The sequence below is a fragment of the Cynocephalus volans genome, chromosome 13 (genome assembly GCF_027409185.1).
Source record: "Cynocephalus volans isolate mCynVol1 chromosome 13, mCynVol1.pri, whole genome shotgun sequence".
NCBI classification, from domain to species: domain Eukaryota; kingdom Metazoa; phylum Chordata; class Mammalia; order Dermoptera; family Cynocephalidae; genus Cynocephalus; species Cynocephalus volans.
The window spans coordinates 15,599,257-15,617,600 of NC_084472.1; the positions used below are offsets into that span (position 1 = coordinate 15,599,257).

Below are 18,344 nucleotides of genomic sequence, written 5' to 3' on the forward strand. Positions count from 1 at the left end.
AGTAAATATTCTTTTCGGTAACACGTTTAACTGGACAGAATAGTCAATCTAATTTATCTCTAATTTCATGACTGATAAACAACTAGTTAAAGGTGGAACTCATTTATAATTGACTGTATAAATATAGTCACACAGTATACTTTTAAAAATGTGTTTATATCATGTATACACTTGACTGCATGTAACAGAAAACCCAAGAAATCATGAATTATGCAAATATGAGCTTGTTTTTCTTTCTTAAGAAGAAATTGAAGTTTCTTTAACATAAACCCAGCTTCCTTCTATCTTTTTATTTTGTCTTTCACATGCAGCCATCCTATCTTTGCTTATGAGTTGGCTGGGTCACTTCAGACACCATATTCGTGTTCCTGGCAGTTCCTGGAACTTTTACCAATGGATTCTTCCTCTGACCTTACTTTCCTGGAAATCCTACTCGGTAGAATTTCTCTTACCTCTGATTGCCCAGACTTACATCATCCTTAACTGCAAGGGAGCCTGAGACATTGATTTTTTTTTTAGATGGACACATAACTTCCTGAGAAAAAGTCAGGATACTGTTAAGGAAGATAGCAGACTGGATTTAGGGTATGCAGTTGACAGTATCATTCACAGAAAACAGTGTCTGTTACAGTGCCTGGCATTCAGTGAGCTCAGTGTTGGTTGGTAAATGTCTGAATGCAATGGCCAGTGCATAGGCAGTTGTAGCTACGGCTGTCTCCACAAATCAGTATGAGTATACACACACTGTGCATAACGTGATTGATTGACAGTCACATTTGGGAGATTATTTCTGAATAAAAATGCACTTTCATTTTGCTCAATAGCCAGATGATTTTTGTTGTATCCCACCCAATTCCTCTTTTGGGTGCAGCCCTGGATGAAGAATGGATGCCAGCAATTCCCTGAAGAAATGGTCAACTGGTAAGATAAAGCAAGGAGAGTTGAGTGTAAGAAGATTAGTAAATGTAATTATTCCAAGGCAGTCAGGAAAACTTGCAGGAAAAATGCCTACTTACCTTCAAACAAGAAAGAAAACAGAGACTCTCAAACTCAGGAATGACTAATTAGTTAAATCCACGAATATCTACATGCCTACCTGTACCTGCAGCAACAAAACAACAGGAGCTGTGGCCACAGCCAGAGTCTCAATGGGGGGCGGTTAGCTCCACTTCTGTTCTCTCGGCTGAGCTCACAGTGGAAAATCTCATGCCCTCCACGTGTCTTCCCGTATTAATTTAAATCTCACCATAAGACACAGTTTGGCATTTCAGTTATTTTCTAAATGTAGATATCTTGTGGGAGCAGCACTACATCATTACATCATCTTAAATATGTAGCAGTAAGTGGAATAAAGGGCACTATCTAGTACATTTCATGAGAGCCTGCCTGGTCTGCTTTAGCACAGAGTTTCAGAGAATGCTAATCTGAGTTCCTAAGTGCCAGTGCAGCTCTCTCAGCAGAAGGCTTCATTTCTATAAACGAGTCTCCTGCTGTGATCTGTACCCTGGGATGAGGGCTGTGTCTGTTCAGAGTGGTGCTTTGTGAGCAGGAGTCATGGAAGGATGTGGTTTGCTGGTGTCTGCCTCCGCCTGGGTTCATGGCAGCAGACAGTTTACACTGACAGACTTTCCTCGGTTATACTTGAATGTGTTTCCTTCTCTTTAGCTTTCCTTTTTTTCCTTCCTGTCAGAGGAAGAGGGATTCTTTGCTTTCTAAGAATAACCCCTGTACCACCCTTGATCTGATGGAGATGGTGGTGATGATGTTCAGTTTCTGTACCATTTATTTTCATCTTCCTTATATTTTATGTGTGGCTCTCTATCTGGATCTATGGCTGTCCTAATGCAGGTCAGCTCCTAGTTCCTTCCAAGGGTGCGCTGAGGGTGGGATATGGCCAGTTTGTGTCCTGGCTGCTCTTCTGTTGCCTGAGGTCTGGAGGTGGAAGTAGTCAGCTGGTGCTGTAAGTAATCTCGTTTTGCAGATTTCGTCTCTAGTTTTTTTTTTTATGGTCTCATTATCTTTCTCATAGGAAATCAGAGATCTTTACATGTTTGTCGAGTTGGCCCCAGGTTTTCGCTTGTCCCCTCAGTGTAGGGGTTTTATCCACCTTACTTCCCACTAGAACACTTGAACTGAGGTGTTTGCTCCTCTCTGTTTTCCCTGTTCTCCCCGCAGCAGCCACGACCTCACCCCTCAGCCAGAGGAGGGGGAGGTCAGGGCAGACACTGGAGTATTTTCAATTAATAGATTTCTACGAGCCTCTATCCCAGCTGAGTCCACCTGCCATTTCGACTGCCTCCTCTTCACCTCATCTGGGAGGGAGAGATTCCCACCCTAGAGTTGTCAGGATGGCTCAACACCCAGCACCTGACACTGGACAGATGAAATTGACAGCAGTTCGTTAGTCACACATACTCATAGCCAGGAAGGCACCACACATCACACAGGGCCAAATGTGGTGTACCTAGGAGCAGAGTGAACATCAGGTGCTGTGGGAGGCAGGCTTTGTAGCACCATGAGGGCGGGGTGCCCTGGTTCTTACAGGAGGACGTGATTGCTTGTCTGAGTAATATTATGGGCTGGCAAGAATTGAAACCTGCTACTCAGGAATAAGCAGGAACTGGTTCCTGGATAAGGAAGGTTGTTTGGCTAGGAAGCCTTATCTGCAGGAGCAGGGTAGGGAGGACAACTTGCCATTAGGCCATTCACAGCTCTCCTGATTTCACCAGATGTCAGGGCAGCATATAATATTGAGGTCTTATAGCACACCTACATTCCCTCCCTTGGCCATGGACTCTCATTAGGCTGGGCTTACTTTATTTCTTTCTTCTTTTATCTTTCTATCCTCATGTTCCACCTTTTATTTTCTTCCAAACTAGAGAAAACAAAATGGTAAATTTTATAGATTTTCTCCTCTCTCAGTATGATATTGTCTGTGTAAATAATATGGCTTATGCTGAATGTCATAGTGTCTTCATAAACAGTTTAGGAACAGAGAGCCAGTCTTAACATTTGGGGACTGGTGGGAACTCTCCTGAAATTCAAGCTCCCAGAAGCCAGCCAAGGGCCAACCTTGCAAACAGACCTATCTAGGGAGAGTGTCTCAGGCCTGCTGCAACAACTCTTCTGCAGAGCTCCTAATATAAAGTGATACACTCTGGGTGTGGGAGAGAAAACTTCTTTCATTTGCCTTTATTTTCTCTTCTTCCGTTAAAAAGTAATGATAGAGTCCATTTTATGGAGTAATCAGAGTGGAACAATTGCAGGTGTTTATCGAACACTCACAAAGTGCCCAGCACTCCAGACAGCAGCGGCAAAACAAGGAGACATGGCCCCTGCACCCAAGAGTTTATATATTAGCTTAAAAATGAATTTAATGTGTAAATAAAAGCAATAACAATGGTTAGAAGGTGAGACATGGTAGCTCACAGTTACTGGGTAAGATAACAGTTGGCCTTCGAATGGAATGTTCAGGAAATGATTTTATATCAGCCAAGGGCACACATTAGCCTAGCCTGCATTTGTCTGTCACCTGCTGCCCTCCACCCCCACCCTCCTGAGCTCTGCTGCCCCAGCGGCTGGAGCTTTGGCGTGAGTGCAGTGTTCCTGTCTCAGGCTCCAGCTGAGCAAGTGAATAGTCAAGGTGCCAGCAGGCATCCTCAGGATGGAGACTGATGCAGGATCCCCACAGGCCCCGCTCTCCCATCTCCTTCCCAGGCTCATCACTGCCTGGACGTTCTTCTCCCACCTGGCTTTCACCGTCCCTTTTATTTCAAACCCTGGAAGTTCTTCTCACCTTTTAAAGGTTAATCAAGGAACAAGTGTGGTGCCAAACATATGGAGAAACCTCTCCCTGAGATGAAAGAGAATGTGGACGTTTTTCTCCAGCCACAGCCTGAACTGATCGCCAGTGTACAGGAGGAGGAAGCAAGTGCCGTCCCTGCTCACGGGGAGGACGAGGACTAGTAGAATAAAGTGACCATGCAGAATAGAATTACCAACTTACATAATCACATGTACTACAAAATCTTACATCTTCTCAGCAATTTGTACCTTTTACCCTTTGAGCAAAAGGAAATGCTTCTGGATACTAAATTTTCATGTCCTAAATCAATTTCCTTCATTCACTTATTTATATCCTGTTTTCATCTTTATATTTCTGGATGATTTTTAGGTTTATTTTTATGTTAGAGAACTGAAATATCATCAGGATATGAGATTTTTTTTTCCCCATTATCATGGTCAGCATTCAGCTTTGTGTTTCTGAAAATTGTTTTTTTCCTTTCAGTTCTGAACATTCTCTTCCAATCATTTCTTTATTTCTTTCCTCCATTTTCTCTATTCTTTCATTGCTTGGATTAAACTCAATTTATCTCTTAAATTGTATCTTACATTTTCCATGTCTTTTGTTATGCTAACAGATTTTGTCTACATCATTTTGCAGATCCCTAATTCAAATTTTTGCCATGAGTAGTTAAAATTTGTCCCCTACTGATTTTTCAGTTCAGCATTTTTAATGTTAATTCACAAGAATTCCTCCATTTTTACTAATTTTGCTTTTACTGTTATAGTTAGTTCCTGATTTATGGTTCCATTAGCCTCTCAAATCTCTCTGAAATTATTAAATCATTATAAGCTTTTTTCTCTTCTCTCATTTACCTGTTTCTCCCGGAATGTTTATCACTATACTTTTTCACAATGTTCATTTTTTACAATGACTGATGATCCTTAGTGGTTGATTTATATTTATGAATGGACTGAATTGATTAATTAATGACAGGATATGTCATTCCTGTATTTCTCTGCCATTATATAAATATTTTCTCGAAGGACTCTGACTTAAATAAAACGGCTGTGTAAGCCAGTAAGGAATGTGAACAGTGTGTGAATGGAAATTAGTTTAACAGCATGCCCGCAAGAACGTGCACACACACATACACGCACATGCTTGCACACACGCATACTGCCTTAGTCCGTTTTGTGCTGCTATAACAGAATACCACGGACTGGGTAATTTATAAAGAACAGAGGTTTATTTCTTACAGTTCTGGAAGCTGGGAAGTTCAAGATCACAGGGCTGGCGTCTGGCAAGTTCCTTTGTGCTGTGTCATCTTCTAGTGGAAGATGGAAGGGCAAAGTGGGAAGGCTGAACTTGTTATTGTAAGGACCCCCTCCTGTGATAATGACATTAATCCATTTGTGATGGTGGTGTCCTCATGGCCCAGTCACCTCTTAAAGGTCCCACCTCTTAATACTGTTGCATGGGACATTAAGTTTCCAACACATGCTCTTGGGAGGACACATTCAAACCATAGCACAAGCACACATCACCATTGCCAAAAAGGAGGCGTGAATGACTTCGTTTCTTTCTGTCCCAGGCAAAAGTGATGTATTCCTTTTATCCTGCTACCCATGTCTTTCACGGAGGTCCAGAGTGACCTGATACTGAGGTCTGTTTTTGGTTCCAACCTGGAAATCCCCCCAAAGCAGGTGGTTCCCTTCATTTAGAGTGCTCTTCTTGGGCTCATACATAGCTACGACCTGCTGTTCAGTGTCATGGGGGCTGGAGGGAGGTCTGGCTGGTTTAAGGAAACATTTTTACAGTAAATTATCTCGGCCATTGACCTTTGTATTTTTCACTCTGATCTTGTTTATTTGTTGTTTATTTGCTTGCTTTTTATGAATCTGGTTTTTCTTCAGCAATGTTGTCTTATGCTGTTCTTAGGCTGAAAATGTCTCTACAATTATCCAACTGTTTACTTTTTATTTTCCAGGAATTTCTAATGATGTCTGAACATTAAAAATTATTAGAATACTTTGCTGGTTTCCAGTGCCATTTGGATCTCTTCTTCTAAAAATGTGTGCCTTCTTAGTACTGAGAGATAAGCTGGGGGCAGGGGGCGTGCTGTGTTCTCCATCCTTGGTCCTGACCAAAGCTTTCTTGTGCTGCCTCTTGAGCACTGACTCTACTTTAAAAAAGATATGTTTTTCTTATTAAAATAATGCATACAATTTGGGAGAAAGTTAGAAAATACAGAGAAACTGTATAAAAAAAAACAGTTTTGAAGGTCTCATGTAAGTTTATGATTTCATTAATATCCAGTAAGTTTAATTTTGCAAAAAGTTGCTTCAATCATGGAACATAATATTTGCATCTTATTTTGGGGAGTGCCATGTATTAGAAATGCTGCTAAATCTTGGAGCTCATGCACAAGGCCTACAATGCAGTCCATCATGATCAGAAACCCAGTCTCCAAATACACTTTTGGCATAATGAAAATTGAATGGAAATGAAATATTTGGTTCAGTTCTATGTGTTCATGAGGTGATCAATTTAATGTTTTTCCAGTTTCATAACTGAAAAAAAAAAACCTAACTATTCTTGTTATTGATTTGCAAACCATTGCAAAATACAGTCATAAAGTCTGATTTTAAAACAGCATGGTCTTATCAGTAAGCTGCATCACTTAGTTAATTAAAGGTTTACTTTTCTTACAAAACAAGAAGCTCAGTGTAGAAAGACCACGGCTTATATGGCTGCCCTAGCATGGATCTACCAACTTTTCCATCTTTCCATTTTGCTTATGGGCTAAGATTTAATACTTATAGGGTGTCTGGGCATCTCGGGCACCATGTCTATGTTTCTGGAAGAAGCATCGGGCAGTTGATTTCATCCACTTTAACAAGAAAACTTTGCGGGTATTAACCGTCACACGATCACACTTAGTCTTTTTAGACACACAGCATCTTGGAGCAAAATCATGATTTCGTAAGTTAAAGAAGAAGGGAAAAGTGGATTTTGGCAGGCAGCTAACAGTGTCTGCTTCTGAGATTCTATTATAGCACATGACATTTATGAGGATTAATATAATTATGGACGAATTGTTAAGTGATATTATCAATGCACAGGTAGTCATTAACTCTGTCTCCACACAGCTGTATGTATGTACACAAACTGTAGTGTAATGCATAATTAAACACAATCACATTTGGAAAAATATGTCTGGATAAAAATGTCTTTCATTTCTTTCATTAGCCAGGTAATACTTGTGACAACCATACTACACAGTTGGATGGCACCCAGGAAGAAAAAGAGCTACCAGAAATGATCAAAACAAGTGTTCCTATGGTAAGTTATAGCAGGGAACTGGGGGGTAGGGATAAAAGAAGCAGCCATTTCGTCAAGACAATCATGCAAAACTTGAAAAAAATGTAACATAATTAAGGTGGCTGGACAGCCACAGCTGTCAACATACCTATCTACTTTTAATCAATTCGTAAGAGAAGTATGCAGCAGTAAATGCACCCAATTTTAATTGGTAAATTCACAAATAACTGCATATTCTATAAACACAGGTACATACCCAGAAAACCAGTGATGCTGAGCATTTCTTTTTTGATAGATTTTGTGTCTTTATATTTTTTCTTTAAAAAAGTTCTCTTAGAAGTGTTGGTACCATAGTTGCAAGTCTGCCTGCTGGAGGAGCAGCAGGCATCCTCAGGTTTTGACATCGGGTACCCGATTTCTGATGACACTTTAATCCTAGGTGTCTACTTCCCCTCTCCCTTCCCTGTTTCCTTCCCTTTGCCCAGCAGTCCCCTGTACTCCTCGCTTCCCAGAGGAGAGCAAAGGCAGTTGGCCTGAGGGTGGTGATCAACCCTCTGTCAATGTGCAGCAGGGAAAGGTTGCTTTATTATGGTTTGTCCATGGTCTTGTCTCATGTCTGTTTCTACTTGCAGTCCTATCCCAAGCTGTCTTTCCTCTCCTTTGGTAGAGTTATATAATTTATTTTCCCTTTTATTTTTCCATCCTCATAGTCCCTCTCCTAATTTCCTCCCCGGCAGAAAAAAGCAAAACGGTGAATCCTGATGGGTTCTCTCTTCCCTGCTGACAGGTGTTGAACCCCGGTGTGGCTGCTCACACTTTCAGTCTTTTGCCTTCACAGGTTGGAGAAGATAGCAGCAGTCATTTCCAAAATTTTCTCCCATTTGCTTAATCTTTGTTGGTGCTATTTTAATGAGATGTTAGGTGGATTTTAGAAAAGAATCCACATTATTCCTAAAATCTGTCTGTCTGATCATCACTTGTGTGAATGCTATTAATATTATTTTTTCCTATTTTTTAGTTATATTTTGTTGATTCTACTCAGTTTTGGGAGAGAGAGGCTTGTTCATCTGGTTTAATCCTCCCATTTTATCCCAGGTTATAATCCTGCTATTTACAGAAATAATGTAAAACTCCTTGTTTTGATATTAAAAATTCTCCACAGTCTGCTCCCTGCTGCTATTTCCAATCCTTAGTTCCTTTGAATTAACTACACAAACCTTCACCTTTTGAAAACAAACCAACTTTGTCTTTCAGGAACATACCCTGAGTGTCAAAATTTTGGTAGGTCTTTTCCTGCCTTTCAGAATAGACAAAAGATTTGAACTGACACGTCACCAAAGAAGATATATGGATGGCAGAAAAGCTCATGAAAAGGTGCTCGGTGTCATTAATGATTATGCGAATGCAAATGAGCCACAGTGAGACATCTTTAAATATCCTGTAGGATGACTCAAATTAAAAAGACTGACCATACCGAGCGGTGCCAAGGGTGTGGAACAACTGGAGCTTTTATGCATTGTTGGGAATGTAAAATGTGTTATTCATTTGGCAGCTGCTTCAGATGTTAAGCATAACACCTGCCATAAGACCCAGCCATTCCATTTGTGGGGAATATATATCCATAGAAAGACTTATCCACAAGTCTTTATAGCAGCTTTATTTGTAATAGCCCCCAACTGAAAACAACCCAGATGTCCATCTACAGATAATTGGATAAACAAATTGTGATATACCCACACAAAGGAATATTGCTCAGCAATAACAAGCAACAAATTATTGATACATACAACACAGATGGATCTCAAAATAATTTTGTCCTATAAAATAAGCCAGACAAAAGAATATCCAATTTATATAAAATTATAGAAAATGTAAATTAACCTATAGTGAGGGAAAGAAGATCAGCCTGGGGACTGGGGGAGTGGGGGTGGGGGGGACAGTGAGGAGGGGCAGGAAGGACAGATTCCAGAGGGACATGAGGACACTTTTGGGGGTGCTGGTTTTATTCATTATCTTGACTGTGGTGGTGGTTTTATACGTCTGTTTATCAAAACTCATCAAGTTGTGTGCTTTATACATTTAAAATGTGTGCAATTACCTATATGTCAGCTATATCTAAATAAAACTTTAAAAAAGGAATTCATATAATGTTCTATGATTTCATTAACAGCCGACATAATTACTTTTGCAGTAAGCTACTTAACAATAAAGGAATAGTCTATTCGTGTATCACATGTGATTGACCCTCGACTATAAATCTCAAATTCCACTAAACCCAGGCATTTACAAAAGGTTTACAATCCAATCTACAATCACCAGAAACGTACTTTACAAATCACTTCTTATATAAATAACATAAGACACATAAGACATTTTCCTTATGTGCAGTCAACATAAATGAAATATTCAGTCAACATGTTAGTTGATTCAAAAGAAAATGTAATCACTGTAGTTTGTTTTCAGTGTCTTAAATAAAAATCAAATAGCTACACTTGCTATTGATTTATAATTCACTGCCAAATATAATCATATCATCTGTTTAAAAGCATGCTACATCTGTGTTTGCTTCCTATAGAAGAAAATCTAAAGGACCTCAATAAAAACAAGTAGAAGTTTGTTTTAATCACAAACAAGAAATTGATAGTGGGTACACTGACTCTGGTACAACTGCAGAATAATGCGATGACAACCTTAGCGTGGACTTGTAGCTCTTTCCTTTTCATTTTGCTACCTTAGCATGTGGATTTAATCCTTGCACTTACAAGGTGGTTAGGAAACTCTGAATACCATGTTGATATCCTGTTAGGGACATGTGTCTACTGTCCATTTTTAACAGAAAACCATAGCTCTCCTGGAAAACCTGTACAGTAGACTTTCTTTTCATTGACACACTGTTACACCCTTAGTATGCCATTATGGGTTCTTCTTTTCCTATTTTAGTTGCCTGAAACTCATTCCTTTATTAATAAGCTTCTCTAGGTTTTTTTGTTTACGCCCTCTGCAGCTTTTTGGATTTTGTGATTTTGGATTTGTTTTTATTTTATTGCTGGAGTTCTGAACTTTCACAAGGACCACCCCTTTATTTCATTCATCCTAGTCAGCACTCAGTGAGTCCCTGCCATCTGAGAACAGTTTTCTGGACATTTTCTTCTATTATGTTTTAAATTATTTTTTCTCACGTTTTCTATGTCCCTCCCTTCTAGAATACGTATTAGATGGTTGTTGCTTTCCTTGAATTGAATTTCCATGTCTCCTAAGTTTTCCCTCATGTTAGTCTGTTTGGTCTGTGTTCTGGATTTCTTCAACTTTATGCTCCAGATTAGAATTTATTTCTTGGTCATGATTGTATTATTGTTTAGCATGTCTCAGTCTTTTTGTAAATTCCTATAAACATATTCTTATTTCCCAAAGGCAATATTTTCATTCTAATTTATGCATCATTGTAGCAGTATGTTCTTCGTTCAAAGCAGCAGTAACACCTTAAACCTCTCAGAGGGTAAGAATTAAATTATTTTTAAGGAATCAAATTATTTTTGTTTTTTAAAATTGAGATACAACTTACAAACAATAAAAGTGTACGTTTAGATATATAATTCAATTAGTTTGAACAAATGTTTTCTGAAGTTGATCAATATATGGATCATTTCCATCAACCCAGAAATTCCTCTCCGGCCCTTTTAATTTGATGGTCGTCCAAGACCCAGAGGCAAGCCCTGCTCTGATTTCTAACACCTTAGGTTGGTTTTGGTTTTCATAAAAGTCTAAATATAAATATAATATGGTATTTTGTGTCTGGCTTCTTTCATTCGTAATAATAATTTTGAAATTCATCCATTTGTTGTATATATTAGAAGTTTGGTTCTTTTTTTACTAATAATATTACATTGTATAAATATACCACTAGAGGTATATCTGTTCATCTGATCGTGGACATTGGAATTATTTCCAGTTTGGGGCTGATATGAATCATGCTGCCATGAACATTCATGTAGTATAAAAGATGTGTATTCTCATTTCTCTTAGGTCAAGTTGCCATATAATTCAGATGTTTGTCATACACAGCTACACATCCCCCCATCACCCACAGCACTTAAACTCAGCAAGGAATAATTTAATAAGTAAATCCAAAATAACTAAATTCTCTCTCCTTTAAAAAAAAAATTTATAGGCAGAAACAGCAACAGAGATTTGTATGGGTGGAGGATGTTGTCAATTAAACTTAGTCTTCATGGGTGAGCTCACACAGAAAAATAACAGACTGACATGTAAATATTTATTTCAGTATTTTCAGTATCAATTAAGATATAAATATTTAGTTTTTTCCAGTTATTTTGCAAATGTAAACATCTCATGGGGAGAACATGTTAGCTTTTGGAATGTAACAAATAGTGACTCAAACAGGGAAGTGTGTGTCCCAGTGTGAGTACCATTTGGTCAGGGAAGTTGGGTGGCAGTGGTGTCCTCAGGTTTTAGATCTTGCCTCCAGTGGAGGGACAGCTTCTGACTGAAACAGTGGATGCTGGGTGTTTTTTCCTGTCCAGCCTCCCAGCCCCTTCCCCGTTCCCTGTTTATCTGACCCTATCGCAGCAGGAGGGTGATAAGATCCAACCAAAGACTCACAGCAGTTTCCTGTAGGTGTTCTACAAGGCAGAAGATGCCACTTGCAGATGGAACTACAGTTCTCTGGGCCCCTAAAGTTTTCTGCAGAGGCATAAAGCTGGACTTTATTGATTCATGTAGGGAATTGTTGTATGTTTTCTCTGCAGCTGAGTAGATCTATTTTCCCCAAAGGCCAAAATTGTTGATCGTGTGTTCATGTGAGTGGGGTGTGTAGAGTGTAGGCAGTAGGACACGCGGTCCCCAAATGTGAAACCAGTAAGGGAGATGAAGTCATTTATCGCTGCAGGCAAAGCCGATTCCACTTTTTGTTCCCCTCTCCATGTCTTTGGTTGTGGCCTCTGGAGTTCCTTCTCCCTTAGACTCCTGTGCTCACGTTAGGAACGCATCCACCCCCAAGGCAGTTAGTTTATTTTATTGACATTGTATTTTTTGGTTTTTCCCAGGCTTATATTTAGGGGGCTGTCTACATATTTAGGGGAGGGAGGTTTGCCTGGTTTCTAGTTTTGTAAACATTTCTTAATTACTTGTCCATGGTCCTTTCGTACTCTTTGTCCAATCTATATTATTTGTTTTTCTCTTCCCTCCTCAAAATTTTCTTTTATGCTGCTTTTAGGTAGAGGTTTTTATCTTGCCAAACCAATCCAACTTGCTTTACATGTACATTTTTCTCAGTTGGTCTACTAAGGAATTCTTTGATGATTTCCAGTGCTGTTAAAAAGCTGTTCTGTTAGAAAATATGTACGTCTTTCTGCCATTTGTAGTGATTTGCAGTGGAAGGGAAGGTAGATGATTGTTAGCTCACCCTCTTGACTTAAATTTCTTGTACCTGTTCTTGTGTTTTATTTGTTTCTTTAAAAAAAGTTATTTTAGCTCAGTTGGTTAGAGTGTAGTTTTATAACACCAGGGTCACAAGTTCAGATGCCTGTACCAGCCAGCCACACAAAAAAAGTAAAAAAATTATTTGTTCATTTTATAAAGTAATGCATACTGTCTATAGAAAATTAAGAAAATATGCTCAAGTGAAATGAAGAACAACAGTTTTTGAAAAGACAAAATATTTTGTGTTTTCATAAGTATCAAATATACTCAATTTTGCAGTGAGATTCTTTGGGTAAAGAAAAGAATTTTCATGTCTTAATTTCAGTAGTGCCATTGTACACTATGGCAAAAATCTTAGTTCCACCTTTGTAAATGAAAAACCTTGTTACTATGGCTACTGAATTCTATTCACTACAAAAGATAGTCATAGAATCTACTAAAAAATAAAATAAAATTAGACCAGTTAAATTTGCGTTTGGCTGCATGTGATCAAAAAGTAGGAGCTGTTTTGCATCACAGGGAGCGCTTTCAGATATAGGCGCTGCAGGTCTGAGCGGGCAACTGCATGGTGCTGTCTTCTTAGCATGGACAGAACCAGGCTGGTTGTGTCCGTGCCATCCTTGGCAGTGCCCATCATCCTTGTTTGTACAGATGCCTGGCAACTCTAGGCTGTCATCTATTGTCCTGTCATGAGTGTATATCAGCTCACCCTATTCGTTTTATCATGAAAACCTCAGCTTTCTCAGAAGCACTCTCGATAAAATGACACTTAACAGCTTGCTGGCCACACTTGTCACGGGGTCCCTCTTAGCTGTTGATCTAGGAAATCAAGGTTTTTGATTTAACACCTAACTCCCTGGAACTAAATCAAGATGTTGTTAAGACAGATGGAGTTTGTGGCAGACAGTAACAGCAGTGTCTGTCACGGAGGCCAGTGCCTTTCCGAGGGTCTGGCATTTAGGTGGCTCACAGTAATGCTGCCCTGATGGCTGGCCGCAGTCGTCCGTGTGCAGGCAGCCGTAACTTCATATGTTACACACATGCCTCACTATGTACACACAGTGGAATACACAGACACATTAGGAATATTTGCCTGAATAAGAATGGTGCTTTTATTTCTCCATTTAGCCAGATGATGCTTCTCTCAACAGTACTACCCTGCCCGGTGGGTCCCAGGATGAAGAAGGAAGTCTTGTGGTCCCCAAGAGTGGCTCAGTGGTAAGTCATCGCATAACCACACATTTGCATGTTGAAGCCATCAGTGTAGGGAGGTAAGAAGAAGCAGTTTCTTCAAGACAGATTTAAAAAGAACTTGAACTACGATTGTAAAGAAACCACAGCTGCCAGTAGACCCACCAACCCTGTAACAATTAGGAAGAAGGAGACTCAATACTCAGGAGTGAGTAGATCTCATTTAAAAGAGGACTTTGTGAATTAGAAGCACTGTGGCCAGAAATCAAAGGATGTTTTTGCATGTGTCACGCATAGAAGAATTTGTTAACTGTGGTCCTTTTGTCTGAATTCACACAGAAAAAGGCCAGAGATTTGATGATCTGGTTTAACTCTGCCATCTGAACCCAGAAGTCCCATTTACCCACAGGACAAATTAAAACCCTTCATCCTGGTATTGAAGGCTCTCCACCACAGCCTGTGTTTGCAGCCTTAGTTCTCAGGACTCACCCATGCGAACCCTTTCTCTTCAGACAGACTCACTCACTTGGCCTTCAGTAACAGAACTTGTACTTTTTTTTTTTTTTTTTTTTTGCGGCTGGCTGGTATGGGGATCCTCACTGATCTTGTGCTTTTCTTTGTCAAAAATTCTTGTAGCTCCCTCTTCCACTGGGTGGGAGAATCCCCACTGGGTGTCTCTGAGCAGGTGCCCTGGCAGGGCCCATATGACAAACCCCTGCCCACAGATGGTGAGAGACCCCATCGAATGAGGCAGGAGTTCTCCTATGGCAAGGTGATGGAAGGCAGCAGTTAGCACAGTAGACACACAGGTGGAGGTGGCACATGCACATGTTTCTGCAGGACAGTGGTGTCTCAACCGTGTCCATCTGAGGAACAGGACAGCTGATAACGTGCATGACACGTTCCCAGGATATCCCCATTGTTTAGGGAGGGGATGCTATTGGCCCCATGTTAGCTGTTCTGTTGTGTTCTCAGGTTTTTGGTTATGGGGTTGTAGTTTTCTTGTTGCATAGTGATCATATAAGAAGAATAAAATAGCGTGAGTGAATTTTATCAATCAGTAACTTATCAGTAACTGTGCAGGTTATGTCATAGACAGGCTGAGGGTCATCGGCAATGTCTGACCCACTGGCTGTAAATCCAGCTCTTACTTTTCCATTTAAGACGATTCATTGGAATGAAAATGAGTGATTATGTTTCTATGTTAGAGATCATCTCAAATCCACCCCCCTTATTAATGAAAACAAAGGAAGTCATTCACGAACTCTGGTAACTGCTGGAATAAGTAGGTACCTGCGATAAATCTTACACAATTGTGCTGTATTCCTGTGATGGAGACTGCTGCTCTAAGCCCTTGTCCAGGACCCTTTGTTTCCTGTCTCAGCTGGTGGCACCCATATGCCCAAGAGTCACCCCTACATGTCATCCTCAACTCTGCCTACCCTCTCCCCTCTTCTTTAATTAATAAACTATTTTTTGTTTGTTTTATTTGAAACATTTCACACTTACAGACTAGTTGCAAGTACAATACAACAAATTTTTTTTCCTGAACCATTTGAAAGTGAACTGCTGACTTGATGCCCTACTACATCCATATTTTTTAGTGTATAGTTTTTAGAAACAAGGATATTCTCCAACATTATCACAATACAACAATCAAAGTCAAGTCATTAACATTGGTACAGCATTACCATGTAATCTTCAGACCCCATTGTTATCCTTAGATACTAAGTTCAGAATCTCACATTGCATTTAACTGGCAAGTCTATTTAGTTTCCCTCAATCTGGAAAATTTCTTAGTCTTTCTTGAGCTTTGGAAGTGTTGACACATTTGAAGGTTACAGTCTAGATATTTTATGTAATATCCCTCAGTTTGGGTTTGTTAGGTATCTGCTCCTGATTAGATTTGGGCAATTCATATTGCCAGAGGTACCACAGAAATGGTGCTGTGTTCTTCTCATTAAATCCTTTTATGTGTCACAGTTTTGATTTTTCCCACTCATGCTAATGTTCACTTGCTCGATTTCATTTTTGTAATCAATAAATATTTTGTGGGAAGGTACTTTAAGACTATGTAAATATCTCTTTGTTTACTTTATCTGATGTTAATGTAGCCACTCCAACTTTCGTATGATCACTCACTTCAGCATGTTTTTCTGTCCTATTACTTTCTTTTTTAAAAAATTGTATTTTATTTTTTATTGAAACATACTTGATTGTACATATCTGTGGGGTACAGAGTTGAATAGCAATACCTGTGTGCAATATGTGGTGTTAAAATCAGGATAATTAGTACATTCAATATTATACAATGTAATCGTTTTTCATGGCCCTTTACCAAATTCTCCCCTTCCCCTCCTCCTTTCTCACCTCTGGTAACCTCAGTTCTGTTCTCTCCTTTTGAAAGTTCAGTGTGTTGTTGTGATTGTTGTACCTTTCTTCTTTCTTTCTTTTTTTTCATTTCTTTTTTAGCTCCCACATATGAGTGAAAACATGTGGTATTTCTCTTTTTGTTCCTCGCTTATTTCACTTAATGTAATTTTCTCCAAGTTTATCCACATTGCCGCAAGTGGCAGAATTTCAATTCTTTTTTACAGCTGAGTAGTACTCCATTGTGTAAATATACCTCATTTTCCTTATCCAGTCATCCAATGGTGGACAGTTAGGTTGGTTCCAAATCTAGACTATTGCACATAGAGCCGCAATGAACATGGAAGTGCAGGTAGCCCTTGACATGATGATTTGCGTTCCTTTGGGTATATAACCAGCAGTGGCATTGCTGGATTTTATGGTAGATCTATCTGTAGTTGTTTGAGAAACATCCATACTGTTTTTCATAATGGCTACACCACATTTACAGTCCCACCAACAGTATAGGAAGATTCCCCTTTCTCCATATCTATGCCAGCATTTGTTATTGTTTTTTTGATAATAGTCACTCTAACTGGGGTGAGATGATACCTTAATGTGGTTTTGATTTGCATTTCCTTGATGCTGAGTGATGTTGAACATTTTTTCATGTGTCCGTTGGCCATTCGCATAACTTCCTTTGAGAAATGCCTTTGCCCATTTTTTGATCAGTTTATTTATTTTTTCTATTAAATTGTTTCAGTTCCTTGTATATTCTGGCTATTAATCCTTTGTTGGATACGTAGCTTGCAAATATCTTCTCCCACTCTGTAGGTTGTCTTTTCATTCTGATGTTTCTTTTGCTGTGCAGAAGCTTTTTAGTTTGATATAATCCCATTTGTTTATTTTTCCTTTTGTGGCCTGTGTTTTTGGGGTCTTGTTCGTAAAGTTCTTGTTCTTCACCCAGTCCTACTTCCTGAAGTGTTTCCCCTATGTTTTCTTTCAGGAGTTTTATAGTTTCAGGTGTTAGATATAAGTCTTTAATCCATTTTGAATTGATTTTGGTATATGGTGAAAGGTATAGGTCTAGTTTCATTCTTCTACATATGGATGTTCAGTTTTCCCGGCACCATTTATTGAAGAGGCAGTTTTTTCCCCAATGTATGTTCTTGGTGCCTTTGTCAGAGATCATTTGGCTGTAAATATGTGGGTTGATTTCTGGGTTCTCTACTATGTTCCATTGGTCTGAGTGTCTGATTTTATGCCTGTACCATGCTGTTTTGCTTACTATTGCTTTGTAGTATAATTTGAAGGTAATGTTATGCCTCTGGCTTTATTTTTTTTTCTCTTAGGATTGCTTTGGCTGTTTGGAGTCTTTTGTTGTTCCATTTGAATATTAGGATTGTTTTTTTCTATTTCTTTGAAGAATGTCATTGTTATTTTGATGGGGATTGCATTGAATCTGTCAATTTCTTTGGGTAGTGTGGACATTTTCACAGTGTTAATTCTTCCGACCCAAGAGTATTAAATGTCTTTCCATCTTTTTCTGTCCTCTTTAATTTCTTTCAACAATGATTTGTAGTTTTCATTGGAGAGCTCTTTCACCTCCTTGGTTAAATTTATTCCTAGGCATTTTATCTTTTTGGTGACTATTGTAAACGGGATTGCTTTCTTGATTTATTTTTCTGCTAGTTCATTGATGGAGTATTAAAATACTACTAATTTTTGTGTGTTGATTTTTACCCTGCAACTTTACTGAAATCATTTATCAATTCTAAGAGGTTTTTGTGGAGTATTTAGGCTTTTCTATATACAGGATCATGTCATCTGCAAACAGGAACGGTTTGTCTTTTCCAGTCTGGATGCCCTTCATTTCTTTCTCGTGCCTGATTGCTCTGGCTAGCATTTCCAATACTGTGTTAAATAGGACAGGTGAGAGTGGGCATCCTTATTTTCTTTCCATTCTTAAGGGAAAAGCTGAAAGCTTTTTCCCATTCAGGATGATATTAGTGGTAGGTTTGTCATATATGGCTTTTGTTGTGTTCAGATACTTTCCTAATATTCCTAATTTGCTGAGAGTCTTTATCATGAAATATGTTGAGTTTCGTCAAATGCTTTTTCTGCATCTATTGAAATATTCATACGGTTTTTGTCCTTGATTTTGTTGATGTGCTGTGTCACATTTACTGATTTGCATATGTTGTACCATCCTTGCATCTCTTGGATGAATCTACTTGTATAATTTTTTTGATGTGTT

At 39.0% G+C, this 18,344-nt stretch overlaps 1 protein-coding gene across 1 annotated transcript in view; it reads left to right on the plus strand.

Annotated features, from left to right (window-relative positions):
- Positions 1–18,344, plus strand: part of ARHGAP28 (Rho GTPase activating protein 28) — a 175,284-nt gene that overhangs the window by 108,139 nt on the left and 48,801 nt on the right. Inside the window, exons 4-5 of the mRNA XM_063076624.1 lie at positions 7,037–7,129; positions 13,676–13,765. Coding sequence (XP_062932694.1) covers positions 7,037–7,129; positions 13,676–13,765 — 183 coding nt within the window. The remainder of the gene's footprint in view (positions 1–7,036; positions 7,130–13,675; positions 13,766–18,344) is intronic.